General features: G+C 37.7%; 2 protein-coding genes across 3 annotated transcripts in view; one reads left to right on the top strand and one right to left on the bottom strand.

Annotated features, from left to right (window-relative positions):
• The window catches only part of LOC123557416 (leucine-rich repeat-containing G-protein coupled receptor 5A-like), a 216,238-nt gene that overhangs the window by 38,572 nt on the left and 151,552 nt on the right, over nucleotides 1–26,114 (bottom strand). The window lies entirely within an intron of this gene.
• LOC128557348 (nuclear pore complex protein DDB_G0274915-like) overlaps nucleotides 2,709–26,114 on the top strand; it is a 37,727-nt gene continuing 14,321 nt past the window's right edge. The window contains exons 1-2 of the mRNA XM_053544647.1: nucleotides 2,709–2,754; nucleotides 15,980–16,135. Of these exons, the coding sequence (XP_053400622.1) occupies nucleotides 2,709–2,754; nucleotides 15,980–16,135 (202 nt within the window). The remainder of the gene's footprint in view (nucleotides 2,755–15,979; nucleotides 16,136–26,114) is intronic.

Here is a 26,114-nt window from a genome sequence, read left to right as displayed (position 1 = left end):
TATTTGTACATGCTAACATCTCGAACAATGTGACAAGTTTATCATCCGTGGACAGAGATTTGAAGTCTTCGGTTGAGAATGAATTGAACTTACATGTTTCCTGATAATTATATGACCCATCGGTAGAACGCCTCTGCCTTTTAGAACTTTGTTTAGTTTTCCAATCATATGGGCTGAATCCAGTGTCCACGTCACCGCCGCCATGATGGTTTCCTTGTGGTCGCGAATTGGCATGCACAAAACGCCTATTGAACTCCACATTTTCTGATTGTTTTTCTATTTCTGTAGTCCACTACCAACGTATAACTAATATCTCATGATTTAAGTTATTTAAAATATCCAAATAATCTCCGGAACTGGAAAAATAATCAAATTTTGTCCGAGCCAATTTAGCCGTGTCGTTTTACACCATGTCACGTCATGTCACTCAGCTGGGTAGAGTCTAATGCTTCAAAGGGTTAACTTTGTTACCTTCATAAGTGTTAACTGCAATTTAAGTAATTACAAAATTGCATTCAGTGAAAGATAATTACACTTTTCATTCTCCAAGGCGTATAAAACACGCATGTCAGTACTATTGATGCTATTTATATTTCCTTTCTTAATGCCTTGCAGTATTTAAAGTGAAATATCTCTGTCACAATCAAAGCTTTTGACATGAAACTTAAAATAGTTACTTACTATCAAAGTCTATCCAAGGAGAAACAATCCCCATTACTCTGATTTGAATTTTGACATAGTTGTGCCCTTTTTTAATTTAGATTTTTTTCGGTTAATGTTTTATAAAGTTTTTACTGGCAAAGCTCTAATTCAGAGTCAAGCACTGCGAAAAGTCGAGCATGCTGTCTTTAAGGGCAGTTCAGCAACTTGACATAATTCTATCCTCCTTATTTGTTTAATTATCTTCCTTTATTTGATATCTGTCCATATTCGTGTCGGATCGAGTTCATGAATGAATATGAAACCAAACTGGCACTAATGATAAGTTTCACGTAATACTGGCCCTTATGGTCAGTTTCAAGTGAAAATGTGCGACGCGCACGAACCATTACTCTACCTACTTTTTTAGTTATGCCCCTTTATTAAGTTTTACTGTCCAGAACATTACACTACAACTGCTGTAGGGAATTTACGCAGATAGTATACAATGATAGAGGACATTAAGAGGAAGTGCAGCGTGCAAGGGCCATAACTTTTACCACACTTATATTTAAGGTTATCTCCCTATATTAAGTTATTTTGTATAGGGCGTAAGTCTCTAAATATACAGACTATATATAAGTTATAAATACCTTAAAATAATTGGTTTGATTTTTATACGCCAGTTTTAAAAAAACGAGACGTATTATGGAATGGTATTATCCGTCCATCTGTCCGTTCTTCAACATTTTCTGTTTCCGGACTATAAGTAACAAAGTGTAATTGATGTAGCTTTTAAATTTTACATTTCGTCTAAGCACCACTTTGAAAGGACAATGTATGTTTGTGTGTTCAGTCGATTAATGGTCAAGGACATACTGACCTGGAGACTAAAATGGTTTTCGGACTCTACTTATTGAAGTATGACAGCTACGGCATTCCATCTTTATTTAATGACTGAGTACTATTAGTGTAAGATCCCTGTTGATTTTGGGGCCAGTGGCTCAAAGGTCAAGGTAAAAGGGACCTGAATAAATTCCTGATATTTTTTTTTCTTTTCCGTGATCTTTAATAAAAGAATGTAAAAGCTACGCTTTTCAAACGTAACACAATGACTAAGTATACGTGGATTCGATGGCTCACCAAGGTCACAGTTTAATACGTCCGAAGAAACGTATTATGTTATGACTCCGGTGTCCGACTGTCCGTCCGTCAATTAGCAATTTCGTATCCTCTGTGTAACTTTTGAACCCCTTGAAGGATTTCGAAGAAACTTGACACAAATTTTCACGACATCGAGCCACTGTGTATGGTGCAGGTTTTGGATGGCTGGCTTCAACGTCAAGGTCACAATTAAGGGCCAAAAGTCATATTCATGATATGCACGAGTCAGTTTAGTACAAATGATAGAAAGCACCTAAATAAAATTGCAGATTACTTTGAGGTCTAAGGTACAATGCAGCATCTCTTTTGAAATTTCAAAATCGTACATTCTACAATGGACTCTCATTCAATTTCTTTTAGTTACTCAAACAAAATACTTCTAAATAAGGAAGGAAATATATTTCATTGAAAAAAAACCAACATATTTATGGGATTGAGAATTTAAAAAAAAGATCAATGAAACTGATTTGTAATTTTGAAACTTACGTTTTGATAATCTACCGCAAAGGTCCGTTAATTATGTTATTATCCGGTCTAGTAATGAAAATGTTGGTGAAATAAATGCAAAGAAACGTTGGTATGTTTGTGACACGCTTGACTTTCAATCCAGAGGTCCAGGGTTCAAATACCAGTTAAGCACTTGAAATTTATGAGATGCTCTTATCTTTAGAGTAGACCACCTAAGTATAAAGTCTGTATTGGTTCTTCCAAGGAAATAGTGCTACGTGTTATCGATGCTATACATTAAGCACATAAATGATTCAAAAAGAGCTAAGTTCAGTAAGCCAAAAATGCCTGTTTCTAAAGGATTTCTCTCTTTCTATTACTGGGACTTTCTCCCGCTCTGTCGCTCTAGTCAGTTCGCTCTGTGTCTGTACTGAAAAAGGATGAAATTCTAACCCGGAATGGCTGCCTTTGTATGTAAACGTGCTCATAATGAAAGGGTGCTGAGTAAATTTACTAATCTAATAATAAAAATAATATACAAATGTAATAGCAATAATAGTCATAAGAAGAAGAAGAAGGAAGAAGAAGAATGCAATGTTGCGTGTTGGCTGCATAGTTAGATCTAAAATGATTGAACGCATTAGTGTCATTTACAGGCAAATAATTGTACCCCCCGACAACAAAGTTGTAAGGGGGGGGGGTATACTGGTTTCAGGTTGTCTGTCTGTCTGTCTGTCTGTCTGTCTGTCTGTCTGTCTGTCCGTCTGGTCGTCTGTCCGTAGACGCAATCTTGTGCGCACTATCTCTCCTTATCCCCTTGACAGAATTTAATGAAACTTCACACAAGTGATCAGTACCAACAGTAGTTGTGCATGGGGCATGTTAGGTTCTTTTAGAAAAAAAAATTTGCAGAGTTATGGGACTTTGTTTTTTTGGTTACTATATACATAGACACAATCTTGTGCGCACAATCTCTCCTCATCCCCTTGACACAATTTAATGAAACTTCACACAAGTGACCAGTACCAACAGCAGTTGTGCATAGGCCATGTTAGGTTCTTTTAGAAAAAAAAATTGCAGAGTTATGGGACTTTGTTTTTTGGTTACTATACTATATACATAGACACAATCTTGTGCGCACCATCTCTCCTCATCCCCTTGACACAATTTAATGAAACTTCACACAAGTGATCAGTAACAAGAGTAGTTGTGCATGGGGCATGTTAGGTTCTTTCAGAAAAACAATTTGCAGAGTTATGGGACTTTGTTTTTTTTGTTACTATACTATATACATAGACACAATCTTGTGTGCAGCATATCTCCTCATCCCCTTGACACAATTTAATGAAACTTCACACAAGTGATCAGTAACAACAGTAGTTGTGCATGGGGCATGTTAGGTTCTTTCAGCGACAAAAGTTGCAGAGTTATGGGACTTTGTTTCTTGTTAACATACTATGAACCTACAGTCTGCATATGCAGTCTTGTGCGTGCCTAATCTACCAAACCCTTACACACAATTTAATGAAACTTCACACAAGTGATCAGTACCAACCCTAGTTGTGCATGCTGCATGTTACATTCTTTTAGATAAATATTCTGCATAGTTATGGGACTTTGTTTTTTGTTACTATACTATATACTATACTGTATACATACAGTCTATATACATACAGTCCACATAATTATGCAATCTTGTGTGTGTCAAATTGCAATGTACTGTGTCAGTGCATGCGGGGGTACATTCATCACCTTTAGTGATAGCTCTAGTTGTTCCTAGGTAGGACCACAAGACTTATGTGGGTCCCGCACAGAAAAACGCGAGTTAAACCCGAAGAAAGTATATGTTTGATTATACCAGTATGAAGATTAATTTTTATTAATGCACAAACAATGAATACTATTTGCGACATAATTAGAATGAAATTAAAGAGCTGTACCATTTGAAAACCTTCATAAACTGATATTTTTTATGTTGATAATTGTATATATATTTAGGAAAACTGTGTTTCAATTATGATGCTACATGTAATTATATATATATTCCTGGTAGAACAATCACACAACAAAAATGTCGTGTATACAACATCAAACAACAAAATGTTGCTTGTACCAAAATATTTTTGCAATGGGAAGTTTTGGAAGTAGCACATAAAAATCTTCAATTACAGTATATATGTCCAAATCAATAAACATCCCGTAAAGTGTTAGTTTGTACAGGAATTACATTTTCATGCACGGCTACGATTTTTTCGTCACTATAAATTGGCACTGTACATTCAATAACTTTTTAACAAACAAAGATAAACATGTAAGACCAAAAGCCGAGTGACTATAAATTATATGGCCACCAACTGGGTGTTATCGTTTGAAAATTTGTATATAATAAACACACTTACAATTGCAATATGTGTCCTCTGTTATGTCAAAAAGTAAACAAATTTGAAATGCGCCAGCATTTTTCTCGCCTAATAGCAGTAACTTACAAAATACGCCTACCCCACTAGTTTTCAAGATTTCAAGGGCGAAATAAACAAACCACGCCTGTATATTCATTACATCGCACTACAACATTAGACGAAGAGGCCGTGTGGTAGCATGTTTTCCCTTAAAGAGAAACAATTTGATGAGTTTTCTTCAGAGATTTAAGGTGTGTTAGGATATAAAATCGAAATATGAATTTCTTGGCCACGTTTTATTAACGACGCCAGTGATTAATGTATCGCTACGGCAGATGATCGCTGCGGGAAGCGCCCTTTATCTTGTGTTTTCTACCTGTCCATGTAACGGCTAAAACAATTTATAGTTTTAGGCAATTTACCGGTAACCATTAAGATGTTTGGAAACTTGGTTTATTACAAACAAGTATCTTGTAACTTTCAAAGGTGATTCTCTGATGAAATATTAAGCTGAACTCATGCAGTTTTATTATGCTTGCAGCCATCAAGGTTCTTTAGCAGCTCTCATATACTCACTCTTTTTGAGATATTCACGTCGATAATGTGCTGTTAAATATGCAAGATCATGAGCGTAAATGAACTAGAAATGACTTTTATTTTGGCACCTAGAGCAATAACATTCATAACGGAAAACATCGTGCAGAGCAAAAAAGTGGCAGAACAGCTTCATTTCAGAGCATGAGTATCACGTCCTGTACGTCATGCATCAGTACAAAGAATGGTATTAGAGGTAGATTTTGATGTCTGTCACACGATATTTTGGTATCAGGCTGCTGATGGTGTACCTTTTGATATTACAAGCATCCACACAATTTCTTGTGTGACCTATGTGTAACGTAAATCTTTAAGATACCTACAACATATCGTGATAAATTCACCTCTGAACTAGAGTCCAAACATGATTAATTCATATCTGAATTTAAGTCTAAAAAATAATATTCTTGCACATCGGACTGGCGTTTCCGGTGATTTTACCCATGCCGACAAAACCCATCAGGCACCTCCCATGCCAGATGCCTCTCGAGCTGTTAATAATAACTAGCGATTCATTCATTGATTATATATTGTTTATGTAAAAATACGATAAAAGTCAAGTACCTTGATAGTTTCTCTCCGTTCTTTATAGTAATTTTTTCGATTCAAAATACGTTATTTTACGGTAAAACATAACGTTACGCTAAAAACGATAAAACTAAAGTGCAACTTTGTTATTGTGCGTCACTGAAACGTCACTTCTGCTTACGGATGTTAAATTGCTGCGATTGTTTAAATACTCTAGTATATGAAAGAGTGCTACAAGAAAATATTTCTAATTGTTTTATTTATTCTACTTTTAGCTCACCTGAGCACGAACTCAAGGTAGCTATTGTGACCGGTCATTGTCGGTCGTCGGTCGTCGTGCGTCGTCCATCGTCCGTCAACATTTGCCTTGTTAACACTCTAGAGGCCATAATCTTTATGAAACTTTGTCAAAATCTTTGTCTTGATGATGTCTAGGTCAAGTTTGAAACTGGGTCATGTGGGGTCAAAAACTAGGTCAGTAGGCCAGATCGAAGGAAAAGTTTGATAACTCTCTGGAGTCCACAGTTTACGTTTGAAACTCGTGAGATTTAGTCAGAATGTGTATCTTGGTAACCTCTACGTCAGGTTTGAATCTGGGTCATGTGGGGACAAAAATAAGGCCACCCGGTCGAATAAAAGGAAACGCTTGTTAACAATGTAGAGGCCACAATTATGACCATATCTTAATGTAACTTGGCCAGAATGTTTATCTTGATGATCTCTAGGCCAAGTTTGAAACTGGGTTATGTGGGGTCAGATCAAAGGAAAATCTTTTTAACACTTTAGAGACCATATTTTAAGTTTGAAACTCATGAGAATTGATCAGAATGTTTGTATTGATGACCTCTAGGTCAACTTAGAATCAGGATCAGATGGGGTCAAAAACATGGTCATTCAATCAAATCAAGTCAAAAGCTTGTTAACACTCCAGAGGCCACATTTATGATTTATCTTCGTGAAACTTAGTCAGAATGTTTACTTTAATTATCTCTAGGTCAAGTTCAAAACTGGGTCATGTGGGGTCAAAAACTAGGTTACTGTGCCAGTTCAAAGAAAAGGCTTGTTACCACTGTGGAGGCCACTTTTCTGATCATATCTTCATGAAACTTGGTCAGAATGTTTATCTTGATGATATCTAGGCCAGTTTCAAAACTGGATCATGTGGGGTCAAAAGTTAGGTCATCCATTCAAATCAAAGGAAAATTTGTTAACACTGTAACACTGTTTAGGCCACATTTCTGACCCTATCTTCGTGAAACTTGGTCAGAATTATTATCTTGATGATTTCTAGGCCGGTTTTGAAACTGGGTCATGTAGGATCAAAAACTAGGTCACCCGCTCAAATCGAAGGAAACTTTGTTAACATTGTAGAGGCCACATTTCTGACCATATCTTCACGAAACATGGTCAGAATGTTAATCTGGATGTTTCTAAGATCTAGTTCAAATCTGGGTCATGTGAATTTAAAAACAAGGTCACTCGCTCAAACCAAAGGAAGAGTTTGTTCACACTCTAGAGGACACATTTATGATCCTATCTTCATAAAACTCAGTCAGAATGTTTATATTGAGTAACCCTAGGCCTAGTTTGAAACTGGGTCATGTGAAGTCAGAAACTAGGTCACCCACTCAAATCAAAGGAACACTTGTTTAACATTCTAGAGGCCACATTTATTACCCTATCTTCAAGAAAGTTGATCAGAATGTTTATCTTGATGATTTTTAGGTCAAGTTTGAATCTGGGTCACGGGCTCAAATCACATGAAAAGCATGTTAATACTCTAAAAGCCACGTTTATGATCATATCTTTTTGAAACATAGAACATAGTCAGAATGTTTATCTTGATGATCTCTAAACCATATTCGATCATTTGGGGTCAAAAAGTAGGTCACCCGGTCAAATCAAAGGAAAAGCCTGTTACCGCTCTAGAGGCTGTAGGCCTTATTACTTAGGTGAGCGATCCAGGGTCATCGTGACCCTCTTGTTTTAAAAATACGGTATGTGAGAAAAATAATCTTTCAGAATAAATTTTTTATATGTATACGATATGCAAGAAAAAATAGGCAAGCCTCGTTACCGCCTTATGCGCAGGTGCCCATCGGGACGGGTATTTCTATCCGATTCGTAAACGCATGACAGATATTATTATTCAACTCAAATCTGAACTTAAGTCCACACATGATAAACTCACATCTGAACTTAAGTCCACACATAGTAAACTCACATCTGAACTTAAGTCCGCACATAGTAAACTCACATCTGACCTTAAGTTCACACATAATCGCATCTTATTTATGTTTGTACTCTTCATACAATCAAGGCCAATTAAAGAAACGCAAAAAATGTCTTTTAACAAGTTAATATTATAATGATAGATTCTTCTGCTCCTCTCCAGTCGTTGTCATCTTTCACTGTGAAGTCACTTTAAATTCCCTTCAGTGCAGTCAAAACTCAATTGTATCATTATATCAAATAAGAATGTAGGGATAATACACGTGTTTTGTGTATTAACGTCTGCAGAAGCCCGCGGGAAGGTCGAGGTCAAAACATATCCCAAGGGATATGCTATTCTTGCATAAAAAACATTACACGACGACTAAATGTATTGTTTTCATATGTGATGACTTTACGATTCCGGCACATTTTTAATTACCATTCTGTTGTTCTTGGAAACGGTAAACATGTTTTAAACATCCATAACCAGGGCCCGGAAACCAACAACACTACTAAAAGTACATACTGAAGGTTTTTAAGCGCTTTTATCTCTCGTTGTTACAAACATGACACTACCAATAATTTTTCATATTACTTAAAAATTTTGTAAACAGGCGCACAATTTCAAGAATAATGAGTACGAACACATTTAGAGTACGGATGAGTACGAACATAGCACTTGACAAACTTTCAAACATTTTATATAAACATACCGACAGATACTCACCAAAATCATTTACAGTTCGTTTTTGTAAACATCATGTTTGTAACCTTAACTCAGGGTTCCATATTTTAGTGTGTCTTGTATAAGAAAAATAGTGAACTTAAGCTAAAACAAAACATAAACAAAAAGTAGAAAGGTCATTTTGTAAGTTGAGAAATTTTGAATTGAAAACGTGTAAACACGTATGACCTAGTAATCGAACTGTATATGATTCCTAAAAACAAACAATCGCTCAAGTTACACGCGACTCTTAAACATTCACGGTTATCTACAAAAACTGAATCGACGCCGACTTCTGAAAGGGGGGTAAAGAGGCGGAGAAGCGAGTAGGCCTACAGAAATTTTTGGGGGCAGTGCATTTGGCGTTGGTAATTGATACAGCAAAACATTCTATGGTTTAGATTGTAGACGCAGATACCAGATGTCTATCTGCGCAGAAATACGTATACGTCCCTGGTAAAGCATTTCAAAAATAAAAATCATGTATTAACAGCACGTGAATTGCCTTGTTTGCACGCGATTTTCTCCCGTTAATACATGGGCGGATCCAGTGAAAAAAGTTTTTATGCAAGAATCTATTTGATTATCCTTTGGAAGCATAGAATGCAACCAAACAAAACCGTAGCAGACTTGTTTTGACCGAGTCTGTTCACGTGTTCACGAAAGGTAATGAAATGTGAAACACACCTTGTGCCCCTCCTCCACCCACCTGATGATAAATGTAGGGAGCCCCAGCCTCAAGTGATTTAATAGAACAATAGAAAGTGCGGCACACATATGTCTCCAGAACAACAGCTTTTCTTGCACAAATGTTTTACATGAACAATAGAAAGGGTGACAAACCTGTGTCTTGAGAAGAATCGCTTCATGTGTACAAATGTTTAATTGTGCCCCACTATGAGTGGTGGGGGCATATAATTTTGGTCTTATCCGTCCGTCCGTCCGAAAAGTCTGTGACGCGCCTAGCTCAAAAAGTATTTGATATATATTGATGAAACCTTGCATGAACTTGCTCACTTTCTATTTTTTTTGTCTGGCTCCGCCCCATTACCAGAGTTATGGCCCCTGAAATAGTCAAAAATGCAAATTTTCACCTTGTGATGCGCCTAACTCAAAAAGTATTTCATATAAATTGATGAAAACTTGCATGTTATTTTATCATGATATGAACTTGCGCACCTCCTATTTTTTTTCTGGCTCCGCTCCCTATTGCCAGAGTTATGGCCCTTGAAATAGTCAAAAATGCACATTTTCACCTTGTGACGCACCTAGTTCAAAAACTTGCATGAGTCTTTATCATGATATAAATTTGTGCACCTCCTATTTTTCGTCTAGCTCTGCCCCCTATTTTCAAAGTTAAGGCACCTGAAATAGTCAAAAATGCACGTTTTCACCTTATGACGCACCTAACTCAAGAAGTATTTGATATAAATTCATGAAACATTGCATGAGTCTTTGTCATGATGTGACCCTGCACACATGACATTCTTTTTTGAGATTTTAGTGCTAGTTACAGATTTACGGCCCTTGAAATAGCCAACATAATGGATTTTTTTTTGTTTGTGATGCTCATAGCTCAAAAAGTATATGGCCTAGAATAATGAATCCTTTATATAAAATGTTTGTTGAGGCTATACCCCATATGAATTTGTGACAAATGTATCAGTGGGGGCGCACCTTGTGTTCTACATACACATTATCACACTGGCCATAGCTTTCGCAGAAGCGGTGGAGGATTCATCGCAGAAGCGGTGGAGAAATATGGCCGACTGACTTCATTTACGCTGTCATCGGTAAGTTTTCTAATGAATTTTTCACTTTTGACTGAAAACAACCAGTGAGACAGGAGCTCACATGTGTACTCTTCCAGTCACAAACACTTGTTCAGTGCAATTCTTTGTCATTAATGTAAACACTTCTGTACAGTTTGACGATGGACTGCCGTTTTTGTAGAATTCCCATCAAGAATGGAAAAATCTTGTACAAAGCTACTCCGAGCACGTTTGCATCAAATCGTATGTATGACACTGTCAAGCAACAATTATTTCTTCGTAATCGGTGAATTTCCATCGTAGGCATATGAAATAATCGACAAAAAAATGATTCCAACGCAGTGTGCGGTGGGTACAAATGCAGCGCATTACGGTGTATCTTGTTTCTTTGATGTTCGTTATGGACATTTAACTTAAGTAAACAGCACTTTTCCCGGGATTTTGATTGGGTTAGGTCCAAGAAATCACTTTGACATATAGAAACTGAATGTTGAGTAATAATATAGTGTTGATTGCACTTTCCGTTGAAACCATACACGAAAAGTTAACTTTATATTGAACCATAATTATGTCACTAAATCTACTTCCAAGAAATAACACAGTGTTGTTTCGTACCAAATCAATTCAATTATGATTATTCATATGAACGCATGAAGGTTTACCTTAACTTCATTTCCATAATTTTATATAAAATATTAACTGACAACAATATTGATTGTTTGATTAAATGCTGATCACATGCGACTTTTACATCATATAGCATACTAACTTATCTAATGTACAAATTGACAGAGTTTCCGCTGGCCCTATTTTGTTTTTGGCCACAAAATATCGACGTCGGTGACACACGGGGGTGTATTCTCCAACACTGCAACCATTTGTCATTTTTATAGTTGTTCATTTTCATCATTTTTTAACATATTTATGGATGTTCCCAGCTGTAATTATGTCTCCCCCAGGAGACATATTGTTTTTGCCCTGTCCGTCCGTCCGTCCGTCCGTACGTCACACTTCATTTCCGAGCAATAACTGGAGAACCATTTGACCTAGAACCTTCAAACTTTATAGGGTTGTAGGGCTGCTGGAATAGATGACCCCTATTGATTTTGGGGTCACTCCGTCAAAGGTCAAGGTCACAGGGGCCTGAACATTGAAAACCATTTCCGATCAATAACTAGAGAACCATTTGACCCAGAATGTTGAAACTTCATAGGATGATTGGTCATGAACAGTAGATGACCCCTATTGATTTTGGGGTCACTCCGTCAAAGGTCAAGGTCACAGGGGCCTGAACATGGAAAACCATTTCCGATCAATAACTAGAGAATCACTTGACCCAGAATGTTGAAACTTCATAGAAAGATTGGTCATAAAGAGTAGATGACCCCTATTGATTTTGGGGTCACTCCATTAAAGGTCAAGGTCACAGGGGCCTGAACATTGAAAACCATTTCCGGTCAGTAACTTGAGAACCACTTGACCCAGAATGTTGAAACTTAATAGGATGATTGGTCATGCAGAGCAGATGACCCCTAACGATTTTGGGGTCACTCTGTGAAAGGTCAAGGTCACAGGGGCCTGAACATGGAAAACCATTTCCGGTCAGTAACTTGAGAACCACTTGATCCAGAATGATGAAACTTAATAGGATGATTGGTCATGCAGAGTAGATGACCCCTAACGATTTTAGGGTCACTCTATTAAAGGTCAAGGCCACAGGGGCCTGAACATGGAAAACCATTTCCAATCAATAACTTGAGAACCTCTCGACCCAGAATGTTGAAACTTCATAGGATGATTGTTCATGCAGACTAAATGACCCCTATTGTTTTTGGGGTCACTCCGTTAAAGGTCAAGGTCACAGGGGCCTGAACATTGATAACCAGTTCCGATCAATAACTTGAGAACCACTTGACCCAGAATGTTGAAACTTCATAGGATGATTGAACATGCAGAGTAGATGATCCCTATTGATTTTGGGGTCAGTCTATTAAAGGTCAAGGTCACAGTGGCCTGTTCATGTAAAATCATTTTTTGGAAATAACTTGAGAACCACTTGACCTACAATGTTGAAACTTAATAGGATGATTGGACATGCAGAGTAGATGACCCCTATTTATTTTGAGGTCACTTGATCAAAGGTCAAGGTCACAGGGGCCTGAACAGTGACTTGAGAACCACTAGGCCAAGAGTGTTGATGATCCCTATTGCAGCCAACCATCAGTGTCTCTTTGACTTTCGCTCCTGACCCCTATTGACTTCTTGCCTATAGGACTTTGCATTGGGGGAGACATGCGCTTTTTACAAAAGCATTTTCAAGTTTCCCTTCAGTTGTTATAATAAAAATAACTGAAATCAGTTGTTTCTTTGTCGTCTTCTTGGCACTAGAACGAGGAGTTAAAGGTATCTTAGGTTTGATTGGCGTTGTGACAGTTTTTAGAGAATGAAGTTTTTGTCTTTTATTTGTTGTATCATTACTTTCTGCTTATCTGTTGCTAGTTTGGTTGCACTCTGTTTCTCCGTTTATTTTTACATGTTGAAACAAACAAGAGGGTCATGATGACCCTATATCGCTCACCTGTTACACTTGGCCTTGGAATCATCAAGATAAACATTACTGAAGATAAGACCATGAATATGGCCTCTAAGATGTTAACAAGCTTTTCCTTTGATTTGACCTGGTGACCTAGTTTTTGACCCCACATGGCCTAGTTTCGAACATGACTTAGAGATCATAATGATAAACATTCTATGTAAGTTTGTTTCAAATCAAAGCATAAATGAAACCTCATATGGCTGAAAAGGCCAGAATAGAAAATTTGCCCCTTTCAGGGGTAGTATCTCTAGAACCAGTGATTGAATGTAGCTGGTTTTCGAAAGGAACCGATATCTTATTGTAAATTAAGTTGTGTGCATGTATGGATAAAGTCGAATCTAAAATGTCACTTCTATCGTGTTCACAAGGTAAAAATTAACACATTTTGGCTCTTTCAGACAGGCACGGATACAGGGCCGAGCCAAGGGGGCTCGTAACCCCACCCCCTAGTTGTAGTTTGCTGAGAAGTGACCTATACTCATCAAAGATGCACCCTACTATCTTGGCAAAGGAATAGGTTTTTCTCTCAAAATTTAGACACAGAAATGCACAATGGGCCACCATTTCACACCTGTATTTCAAAATTGCCCAGGGGAAGAGCCCCCTGAACCCCCATCAAGAGGGAAATAAACCCTCCATTAACTCAAAATTTAAACCTAAAATGCACCAGAGGCCACCATTTCATGCCTGTATTTCAAAACATTCTAGGGGGAGAGCCCCCTGACCCTTACTAAAATGAAGGAAGTACAGCCACGAAAAAAAATGCACCAGACGCCACCATTTTAAACCCGTATTTCAAAAACATCCAGGGGGAGTCCACCTAACCCCGTCCCTAACATGGGCAAAGGCACTCCCTCCAAAACCTCGCTATGCGCTTCGGCGGTGACGTCTTCGTTCTAGACTGGTGCCCCCCACGTCAAAAATTTCTGGATCCGGGCCTGTTCAGGGATTAAAATCTATTGCAAAATGTGATCTCTATCGTGTTCACAAGAAATTGTGGACGGACGAAGGGCGATCACAAAATCTCATCTTGTTACTACGTTAAAAATCTAAACCTTTTCCTAGTCATTTTGTAGTCCTGTGGTAAACTTTGAAAATAAAAAGATATTGTAGAAGTAGAGGTAAATCAGCCTACTTGTAAAAAGTCTTAACTCCTAAATCGCAGCTGCTCAGTGGCATTTTGTTAAGGTATGCTACGTATTGGTAAATGTATTGTACATTAGTTAAGTTAGTATATTATACGATGCAAAAGCCGCATGTGGTCAGAATTTAATCAAACAATCAATATTGTCAGTTGATATTTTGTACATACGGATCTGCAAATCAATATTATATTTATTCTAAACGTTCAGTTTCTATTGCTGTCCAATGTCAAAGTAATTTCCTGGCAAAAAATCCCGGGAAAAATGCTGTTTACTTAAGTATAAATTCCACTATGAACATAGAAGAAACAAGATACACCGTAATGCCGTGCAATTGTACCCATCGCACACTGCGTTGGAATCATTTTTGGTCTATTATTTTGTATGCCTGCAATAAAAATTCACCGATTACGGAGAAATAGTTGCTGCTTGAAAGTGTCATACTTACGATTTCATGCAAATGTGCTCCGGGGTCGTTTTGTACAAGATTTTACCATTTTTGATTGAAATTCTACAGAAACGACAGTCTCTAGTCAAACTGTACAGAAGTGTTTACATTAATGGCAAGGAATAGCACTGAACAAGCGTTTGTGGCTGGAAGAGTACACACGTGGGCTCCTGTCTCACTGGTTGTTTTCAGTCAAACGTGAAAAAACACATTAGAAAAAATTCAAATGACAGGGTAAATGTAGTCAGCCGGCCACATTTCTCCACCGCTTCTGCGACGAATCCTCCACCGCCGTGGCGCTGGAACCACCGCTTCTGCGAAAGCTATGGCCAGTGCGATTATAGTTTAAACAATAGAAAAAAGGTTTAAATATTGCTTTACTTGAGTAAAAGATGTACAACTGTTTTACCAGAACAAAAGAAAAGCTAACATATTTGTTTTACTGGAACAGTAACATGTTTAATTTATCAATAGACAACCATAGACAGATTGTGGTGAACAATCACGATTTAATGAGGTAGCGGCATTACAAGCGTTGACTGTCTGGTGATAACATAATCGGATCAACTCACAAAAGCGTCTTCCGACTTGTTTGTAGAAAAGATTTACAACAAGTTAATTGTCAGGTATGTATCTGTTTTTAGTCTTAAGACCTTAAGTCTGACTTTGCGAATAATTACATTTTCCTATTTTCTAACCTGAACTTTTAAGTTACCAAAGAGTTTTTTTTTTAAATACAGCCCAAAAGTTAACTTATAATACTTAAATAATTACCTTTACATTTTTTTTTTTAATTTTAAGACAAAAATGAAACTAATGGATTGTGCTCAATGTGATCCAGAAAATATGATGTTTTACCAGTTTTAAAAACTGGTCCAATCAGATACTACCAACAAAGTATAATTTGGCAAAAGCTGGTATGTTTTACACTGGCTCTGGAGATATAACAGTGTGTTTCTCCTGCCAATAAAACTACGGGACAGGAATCCGTCTAATGCATTTGACGAGCATTTCAAGTTTTTTTCTGAGTGTGTGTATCTAAAAATGATTGGCTGTGGATGTAATGAGGACTACGAAACCAGTCTCAACTGACAGGATACGATAACATCTAGTGATAATCCCTTTTCTTCAAATCAGCATTAAGTTTCTTCTGAGTTGTATCTAAAACTGATGGCTGTGATGTGATAGAGTACGATAACATCTCAACTGACAGGAGTATATAAAACTGGTCCAACTGACAGGAGTATGATAACCAGTCTCAACTGACAGGAGTACGATAACCAGTCTCAGCTGATAATTCCCTTTTCTTCAGAATCAGGACATCAGAAATCTTTATTTCCAACTTCCCAGCCTGGGAACATATTTGGAAAACCAATACCAAGCGATTGCTTCCTAGCACGTCCTAAAAACGCTAGAACAAACGTCGTAACATCACCTGGTGGATTTAAGTGGCCAACTACACAGGAAGGTGAAACTTTATAATCTGATAACCATTGTCATGTTAATTTATTGAAAAAAGAGCAATTTCTGAAAATTACAAAATTCTTTAATTCACAAAAAAGATGCAATTAATTACAGATTATACAAATCAACGAAAAATACAAGTGAATCTGTAACAATTCATTTATAAATATCGAAAATAACACAAAGAACTATGTTCTTTTTCATGTAAATAAGATAGAAATAATGTAATATATGTGCTAATTATTCTATGGTTCCTATTGCTGCTAAAGATTTAGTGAGCAATTCTTTCAAAAAATGTATCAGAAAGATTGTTTTATTGTATGAAAATGAAATGCTTTCTGCATATTGTTCATTTATCAGTATGAGTGATAACAATCAGTGCTGAAAATAATATGGATGATAAAAAATCCAGTTTCTTATTCCGGACCATTAACATTATATCGGTATGTTAGAAAAGAAGTGTCTAAATTAAACGATAATAACTATGGTCATATTCGTACTTGGGAGGACGGAAAACCAACAAAAGTTGGAATATCCTTGACCGAACAGATGTGGTGGAAAATACAGAGATATGCCTCTGAATTAAATCAGAATATTAACCAGTTACTGCAGGGCTCTAGGAAAGTAGACTATAAATGCCATCTGGGCAAAAACTGGTATACTTGCGACCCATTTGTGAATATAAGTATATACTGGACACCGCCAGGAACTGTAAATATTCATCCTTCGAACAGGGACAGATCTTATCTTTTGAAATGTATAACAAAATAAAAGACTCCTTTACTGATATCAACAAATGCATACCAAACTTTGATGAGTTTCAACCTTGTTACATGCAAACTGACCATGCAAATGTATTAGGAGCTTTATCTTGTTATGTTTGTAACCCCACAGGGTATAAAGATCAGCAAGATATATTGGTGATTTCTATGTGTCTGTTACTACATAATTGCTTCCTATTGCTGTAAAGATTTTTTAGTGAGCAATTTCTTTTCCAATAAAATGTATCAGAAAGAGTTTGTTTTATTGTATGAAAATGAAATGTTTTCCTGCATTTTGTTCATTTATCAGTATGAGTGATAACAATCAGTGTCTAGAAAATAATATGGTATGATATTAAAAATCCAGTTTCTTATTCTGGACCATTAACATTATATCGGTATGTTAGAAAAGAAGGAAAATACCAGATTAGTTTGAAAAAAAATTGACAATGGTTAAAGACCAAGATAGTTATAATGTCAGAAAGCGGGTCTTGAGAAAATTTAAAAGAGGCCGCATTGTAATAAATGGTTTCGATGCTCTCTTGGACATAGATCTTGCCTCTTATGAATCTATATCAAAATAAAATTCCGGTGTACGTTTTGTGATGGTAACTATAGATGTGTTCTCTCGATACATGTGGGTTGTGCTCTTATATGATAAAACAAATAAAGAAACTGTCAGAGGATTTGACAACATTTTGAATTTTACAAATAGACGTCCAGTGACTCAGGAGTGATAAGGGCCAGGAATGGAAGGGTCGTCTTTTCCAGGCCGACCTTAAGAAACAAAAGATCACTTATTACGCAACTGAAAGTGAAACTCATGCTTACTATAGCGAAGTATGTATCAGTTCCTAATAGAGCAAGTAAACGTACCGGTACTTTGCAAGTAAACACACCTTTACGTTTACAGACATATTGCAAGGAACTGTTTATAATTTTAACCACAGACGTCATTCAGGCCTAGGGGGATTAACACCTGCTAAGTCACAAATTCTAACGAAGTCGTCAAAAGAAACAGAAAAACGCTTAAAAATCAAAACGTATCAGTCGCTACAAGTTAAAAGTAGATGACTTTTTTTATAAACATCCTTTTCAAAGGGAATACATTGACCGTTGGACAACTGAAATATTTAAAATTTCTAAAAGGTATAAAAGGCAAGGGATTCCTGAGTATAAAATTATACAGTATGACAACATACCAGTGCTAGGGACTTTTTATGAATAGGAACTGCAAAAAGTGAATAAATCTAAGGAGACAAAGTGGCAAATTGACAAGATCATAAAAACTCGAACAGTACAAGGTGTCAAACAGTCCTTAGTCAATTGGCGTTTTCTTTTGCCCAAGAAGTACCAGTCGTGGGTACCGACTCTACGTCAAATACTTTTGGAGCTAGGCGCGACACAACATTCTCGGAAGGATGGACGGACAAGGGCAAATCTATATGCCCCCCCCCCCCCCAAAAAAAAGTGGGGGCATAAAAATTAAACAGGCGGTCCAAATCTCTTTGCTGTAGCCTCAAAAACAAGAAAGTAGGTCAGTAGGTCAGGGTTTATAATATTTAAGATGAGTATTGAAATCTGTATCAAAAGTTCTACATGTGGTCCAAATTTCCATGCTGTATCTTCAAAAACAAGAAAGTAGGTCAGAAGGTCACGATTAAGACTATTCTAGATGAGTATTGAAATCTGTATATATAAATTATACAGGTGGTCCAAATTTCTATACTGTAACTTCAAAAATGAAAACGTGGGTCAGAAGGTCATGATTAAGACTATTCAAGATGAGTATTGAAATCTGTATCAAACATTATACATGTGGTCCAAATCTTTTTACTGTAGCTTCAACAAGAGCTGTCACTAATGATGACAAATGCCCCCGCAGCGCCTTGACCTTTGACCTGGTGACCTTGACCTTTGACCTGGTGACCTCAAAGTCAATAGGGGTCGTGTACTAAATAAGTACTATCAGCATGTGAAGTTTGAAGGTCCTGGGTGCAGTGGTTCGCGAGTAAAGTGCCTTCATGCAAAAAGTTAACATTGGCCCCTGTGACCTTGACCTTTGACCTGGTGACCCCAAAATCAGTAGGGGTCGTGTACTCAATAAGTACTATCATCAGGTGAAGTTTGAAGGTCCTGGTTGCAGTGGTTCGCGAGTAAAGTGCCTTCATGCAAAAAGTTAACATTGGCACTGTGACCTTGACCTTTGACCTGGTGATCCCAATGTCAGTAGGGGTCATGTACTCAATAAGTACTATTAGCATGTGAAGTTTGAAGGTCCTGGGTGCAGTAGTTCGCGAGTAAAGTGCCTTCATGCAAAAAGTTAACGTTGTGACGAACTAACAAACACATGGACAGTTGAAAACTAATATGCCTCCCTTTGGGGGCATAAAAACAAGAAAGTAGGTCAGTAGGTCAGGGCTAAGAACATTAAAGATGAGTACTGAAATCTTTATCGGAAGTTATTGACATGGTCCAAATTTCTATGCTGTTAAGATCGGTGTGCAAAACTGAATATGTCATCCAAATTTCAAGGCTGTACCTTAAAAAACAAAAAAGTAGGTCAGTAGGTCAAGGTCACAGGCAAGTGACCCCTAATTACTTGAGGTCATCAGGTAATTATAATTAAACAGTATAGGAAATATGATCAGATAATTTTGAAGCATTGTTTTCCTATATAACTCATATACAAGTGACCCCCAGGGCGGGCCCTCTTTTCATCCCAGGGGCATAATTTGCACACTCTTGTTAGAGAACCACTAGCCAATGCTACATACCAAATATCAAAGGCATAAGCCTTGAACTTTCAGACAAGAAGATTTTTAAAAAAATTCCTATATAAGTCTATGTTAAACTTGGGGCCCCCGGGGCAGGGCCTCTTTTAACCCCAGGGGCATAATTTGAATAATTATGGTAGAGGACCACTAGGCAATGCAACATACCAAATATCAAAAGCCTAGGCCTTGCAGTTTCAGACAAGAAGATTTTTAAAGTTTTTCCTATATAAGTCTATGTAAAATTTGGGACCACCTGGGTGAGGCCTCTTTTCATCTCAGGGGCATAATTTGAATAATCTTGGTAAAGGACCACTAGGCAATGCTACATACCAAATATCAAAAGCCTAGGCCTTGCAGTTGCAGACAAGAAGATTTTTAAAGTTTTCCCTATATAAGTCTTTGTAAAACTTGGTACCCCCGGGGCGGGTCTCTTTTCACCCTAGGGGCATAATTTGAACAATCTCAGTAGAGGACTATAAGGCAATGCTACATACCAAATATCAAAGGCCTAAGTCCTGTGGTTTAAGACAAGAAGATTTTTAAAGTTCTTTCCTATATAAGTCTTTATAAACCATGTGACCCCCGGGGCGGGGCCTTATTTAACCCTAGGGGGATAATTTGAACAATCTTGGTAGAGGACCACTACATGATGCTACCTACCAAATATCAAAGCCCTAGGCCCTGTGGTTTTGGACAAGAAGATGTTTAAGTTTTTTCTTTCGGTTGCTATGGCAACCAAAGTTCTGTACGGAATTCAATTTTTTTAACACTTTTTAAAGAAGACCATCCAAGCAACATCCCTGTGAAGTTTCATCAAAATTGGCTTGGTTGTTTAGGAGGAGATGTTGTTTAAAGGAAAGTGTGGACGGACCCCGGACGGACGGACGCCGGACGGTGAGCAATCACAATAGCTCACCCTGGGCCTTTGGCTCAGATAAGATAAAAAGTAACATCGACAAAGAAATAACATTGAAATAAAAAAAAATAAAACTAGAAATGTGTCCATGGGACACAGATACCCCCACTACATGACAAAGGACACAGATCAACTTTGGGAAAACAATATGTTGCTATTTAAAACAAGAGGACCATGATGGTCCTGAATCGCTCACCTCTTCCCACATGACCCAGTTTTGAGTATGACGTTGTTTTTTTCTATTATTTGACATAGTGACCTAGTTTTTGAGCTCATGTGACCCAGTTTTGAACTTGACCTAGATATTATCAAGATAAAAATTCTGACCAATTTTCATGAAGATCCATTGAAAAATATGGTCTCTAGAGAGGTCACAAGGTTTTTCTATTATTTGACCTATTGACCTGGTTTTCGAAGGTACATGACCCTGTTTTGAACTTTACCTAGATATCATCAAGGTGAACATTCTCACTAATTTTCATGAAGATCTCATGAAAAATATGGCCTCTAGAAAGGTCACAAGGTTTTTCTATTTTTATACCTACTGGCCTAGTTTTTGACCGCACGTGACCCAGTTTCGAAACTTGACCTAGATATCATCAAGGTGAACATTCAGATCAATTTTCATGAAGATCCATGAAAAATATGGCCTCAAGAGAGGTCAAAAGATTTTAATAATTTTAGACCTACTGACCTAGTTTTTGACCGCAGTTGACCCAGTTTCAAACTTAAGCTAGATATCATCAAGATGAACATTCAGACCAACTTTCATACAGATCCCATGAAAAGTATGGCCTCTAGAGAGGTCAAAAGGTTTTTTTATTATTTGACCTACTGACCTAGTTTTTTAAGGCACGTGACCCAGTTTCAAACTTGACCTAGATATCATCAAGGTGAACATTCTGACCAATTTTTATAGAGATCCATTCACAAGTATGGCCTCTAGAGAGGTCACAAGGTTTTTCTATTTTTAGACCTACTGACCTAGTTTTTGAAGGCACATGACCCACTTTCGAACTTGACCTAGATATCATCAAGATGAACATTCAGACCAATTTTCATACAGATCCCATGAAAAATATGGCCTTTAGAGAGGTCACAAGGTTTTTCTATTATTTGACCTACTGACCTAGTTTTTGACGGCACGTGACCAACTTTCGAACTTGACCTAGATATCATCAAGATGAACATTCAGACCAACTTTCATACAGATCCCATGAAAAATATGGCCTCTAGAGAGGTCACAAGGTTTTTCTATTATTTGACCTACTGACCTAGTTTTTGAAGGCACGTGACCCACTTTCGAACTTGACCTAGATATCATCAAGGTGAACATTCTGAACAATTTTCATGAAGATCTCATGAAATATATGGCCTCTAGAGAGGTCACAAGGTTTTTCTATTTTTAGACCTACTGACCTAGTTTTTGACCGCACGTGACCCAGTTTCGAACTTGACCTAGATATCATCAAGATGAACATTCAGACCAACTTTCATACAGATCCCATGAAAAATATGGCCTTTAGAGAGGTCACAAGGTTTTTCTATTATTTGACCTACTGACCTAGTTTTTGAAGGCACATGATCTAGTTTCGAACCTGACCTAGATATCATCAAGGTGAACATTCCGACCAATTTTCATGAAGATCTTTAGAAATATATGGCCTCTAGAGAGGTCACAAGGTTTTTCTATTTTTAGACCTACTGACCTAGTTTTTGACGGCACGTGACCCAGTTTCGAACTTGACCTAGATATCATCAAGCTGAACATTCTGACCAATTTTCATGAAGATCTTATGAAATATATGGCCTCTAGAGAGGTCACAAGGTTTTTCTATTTTTAGACCTACTGACCTAGTTTTTGATGGCACGTGACCCAGTTTCGAACTTGACCTAGATATCATCAAGATGAACATTCTGACCAACTTTCATAAAGATCCCATGAAAAATGTGACCTCTAGAGTGGTCACAAGCAAAAGTTTACGGACGGACGGACGGACGGACGCACGGACGACGGACGACGGACACCGCGCGATCACAAAAGCTCACCTTGTCACTTTGTGATAGGTGAGCTAAAAAAATGCCAAAAATAACCATATATAATGTACATATAAACATATATGCTTTCTTGAGATTTTTAGATACCTGGTCATCACCGCATTTTAATGTTGCTTGAACTCAACGATGACTATGCTGTCGTCTGAGAAGTAGGTCAGGGGCCATAACTCCTACAATATTGAATGAATCCGGACGCGAAACCCCAGGTGCACAACTGCACATGCTGACCAACATTCCTGTAAACTTTGGTGACTCTAGGTCAAATACTTTTGGAGCTACGCGCGACACAACATTAAAATGACCAATTTTTAACTAAGTCAGGGGCCATAACTCCTACATGACTGAATGAATCCGGACGCGAAACCCTAGGTGCACAACTGCACATGCTGACCAACATTCCTGTAAACTTTGGTGACTCTAGGTCAAATACTTTTGGAGCTACGCGCGAAACAACATTAAAATGACCAATTTTTTACTAAGTCAGGGGCCATAACTCCTACATGACTGAATGAATCCGGACGCAAAACCCCAGGTGCACAACTACACATGCTGACCAACATTCCTGTAAAGTTTTGTGACTCTACGTCAAATACTTTTGGCGCTAGGCGCGACACAACACTAAAATGACCAATTTTTAAAAAGTCAGGGGCCATAACTCCTATACGACTGAATGAATCCGGACGCGAAACCCCAGGTGCACAACTACACATGCTGACCAACATTCCTGTAAAGTTTTGTGACTCTATGTCAAATACTTTTGGAGCTAGGCGCGATACAACATTCTCGGAAGGACGGACGGACAGAAGAACGGACGGATAAGGGCAAATCTATACCCCCCCCCCCTCCTCCCCAAAGTGGGGGCATAATAAAAACGGTCTGATGTGATTTTGAACTCGTGGTAACGTGCGTGGCAGTCAAACAGCCCCCCCCACCCCCCCCCCCCCCCCCCCCCCCCCCCCCCACCCCCAATCGCCCCCACCATAGACAATATATGTGTCAAGTAACATTTACAAATGTATACTTATTTTTATATATATATTGTATATGTTTTCATCTATAATAAGCTTGAGATACATTCACGTCTCAGTACTCGAAATTAGACTAAATAGGGAGGAGTAGAAGAAGAAGATAATCATTATAATTATTATGTTAGATGATGATGATGATGAAGACGACGACGACGAAACCGTAAATGCAAAGCCCACAAGTTTATCATGAAAAATGTTTTATAAACGCGCAACCAAAGTGTGAAGTTGTACATTAAAAACATCAAACAAAAAAAAAAAAAACAAGCACATTCCCCCGCCGAATGGGTTTGTGGTGAGGAATGGCAAAGAAACATATCCAGCAAAAAGTTAAGGATGTTACTAAGAAGCAAATAATTTCATTAGTCATGATCAATTTAACAGAAAACCAATGTTTTAAGTGTACATAATAAATGTATGTTACGCTGATCCTGACTAATGAAATTACTTGGAATGGAATATGTTTACTGTAATAAGCTTAGCTTTTAGAATTATATGGAGTTACTTGAAATGTGAGCTTGAAGTGTAACTAAAACAAAATATTTTATTCGAGAAGTTTGGCACCAAGTGCCGCTGTTTAACATGTACATTTGAACTTAAAAGAACAGATGTCCTTTAGAGAGCTCAATCAAGTTAGAAATCTGGAAAGTGGGTGGGGCGGGGGTACAATTTCATTCATGGAAGGTTTGAAAAAAAAAATGAAAAAAAAAAAGAATGGAAAAAAAATTGGGGTGGGAGGAGGTGACTGGGTGAGGGTACAAAACTTCACATGTTGTAAATATTGAAGGAAAATGAAAAAATAAAAATAAAAATGGGGGAGGGGACAATGATCGCTGGTACTGGGGATGACTGGGTGGAGGAGCGAGTGGGAGGGGGGGGGGGAAGGGTACAACTTTGCATGTTGATAAATATTCATGGACGGTTTGAAAAATTCAAATCAAACCGTCCATAAATATTTATCAACATGCAAAGTTGTACCCTCCCCCCCCCCAACTCGATCCTCCACCCAGTCACCCCCACCACCAACGATCATGCATCCACTCCCCCATTTTCATTTTTTTATTTTCCATCAAAAAACTTTTTTGTTTATTTTTTTTCCGGTGGGGGGAGATGGGATCGGGAGGGGGTGTGACCAGGGCAGTGGGGGTGACCGGGTGTGGGTACACAACTTCACATGTTGATAATAAATGTTCATGGAAAAAATGAAAGAAGTTTAATGAAATTCTACCAATTTGTTAGTTTGTTATGTACACATATGTGGATTTTTAAACAATTAAAGGGCAATACTCTGAAGTTACTTAAGAGATCACAAATATGTCACAAGTTATGAAGCAGAAATTGCCATATTTACCATATATAGTTAACACTAGAAACTTCTAAGGGTCATAACTCTGGTGTTACTTGGGCAATCTGACTGAAACTTAACGGGCCGCATTTCCCCATAGTGTTGAACATGTACATGAAGTTTAATTTAAATATTCCCAACCACTTTCTAGATATGGCTCCGGACGGACAGACGGACGTACAACGCCAAAACTATATCATTCCGCCTTCGGCGGGGGATAACAACAATGAAACAAATTTGCGGACTTTTCATTCAGTTAAACAGATAAACAGATGATTCCATTTTCGGATACATATTTGTTAAATCACTTCATGTGAATGTGAACTTCAGAATGTGAAATACTGAAGTTAGGGAGAGCGGTTACAGAGACCATACTGGTGCGTTGCTTGTTTTTCTGTAAAATAAGAGTTTGACTAACAAAAAAGCATTTACATTTGCGTATTAAGCAGAACTTTCATAAATTTTTACGCTTTTTTAATATCATTTTACGTATTTCAATTTACCTGCTGAAGTTAAAGTAATTCCCACAATCATTTTTTTTCTGACTGGGGAAAGAAATGACTTATTAATAAATAAATTAATAAAAACTAAAAAATTAATATGACGTTGTGTAAGTCAGTTACCTACCTCTTAGATCGGTGGTCATAATACCCGCGGTCGTGCGGTAACACCTCGAGCGCTACGCGCTCTCGGTGTCACGTCTACTCGGTTTGTAACCTACACGTATTGACCAGGCACTCATGAATATTCGGTTATTCCGCAAATACATCTTCGGTGCCTGAACCTAATCAGCGATATTATTATTGAAAAGCAAATACAAGATATACATTTCTTTTTCACCAAGTCGCACTTGCGGATATAGCTGTGCGGACGAAACTTTCAGTTACCAGTCTCGCGGTTTAGGGTTCGAGACCTCTGTCTGACCAAATCATTGCTTTATTTCATCTGTAAACTTAACAGGAAATTTGTCACACTTACCATTATTTATTATTCATTTACTGAAAGAAATACACTGGTATTTAACATTCTTCTATGTACATGTCAGTAAATACTTCTACAAAGTGTTGACAGGTTTCAAGGTTTCAAATTCATTGGCATATC

Source organism: Mercenaria mercenaria, chromosome 5 (assembly GCF_021730395.1).
Source record: "Mercenaria mercenaria strain notata chromosome 5, MADL_Memer_1, whole genome shotgun sequence".
NCBI lineage: Eukaryota > Metazoa > Mollusca > Bivalvia > Venerida > Veneridae > Mercenaria > Mercenaria mercenaria.
This window is presented reverse-complemented; position numbering and strand designations above follow the sequence as displayed.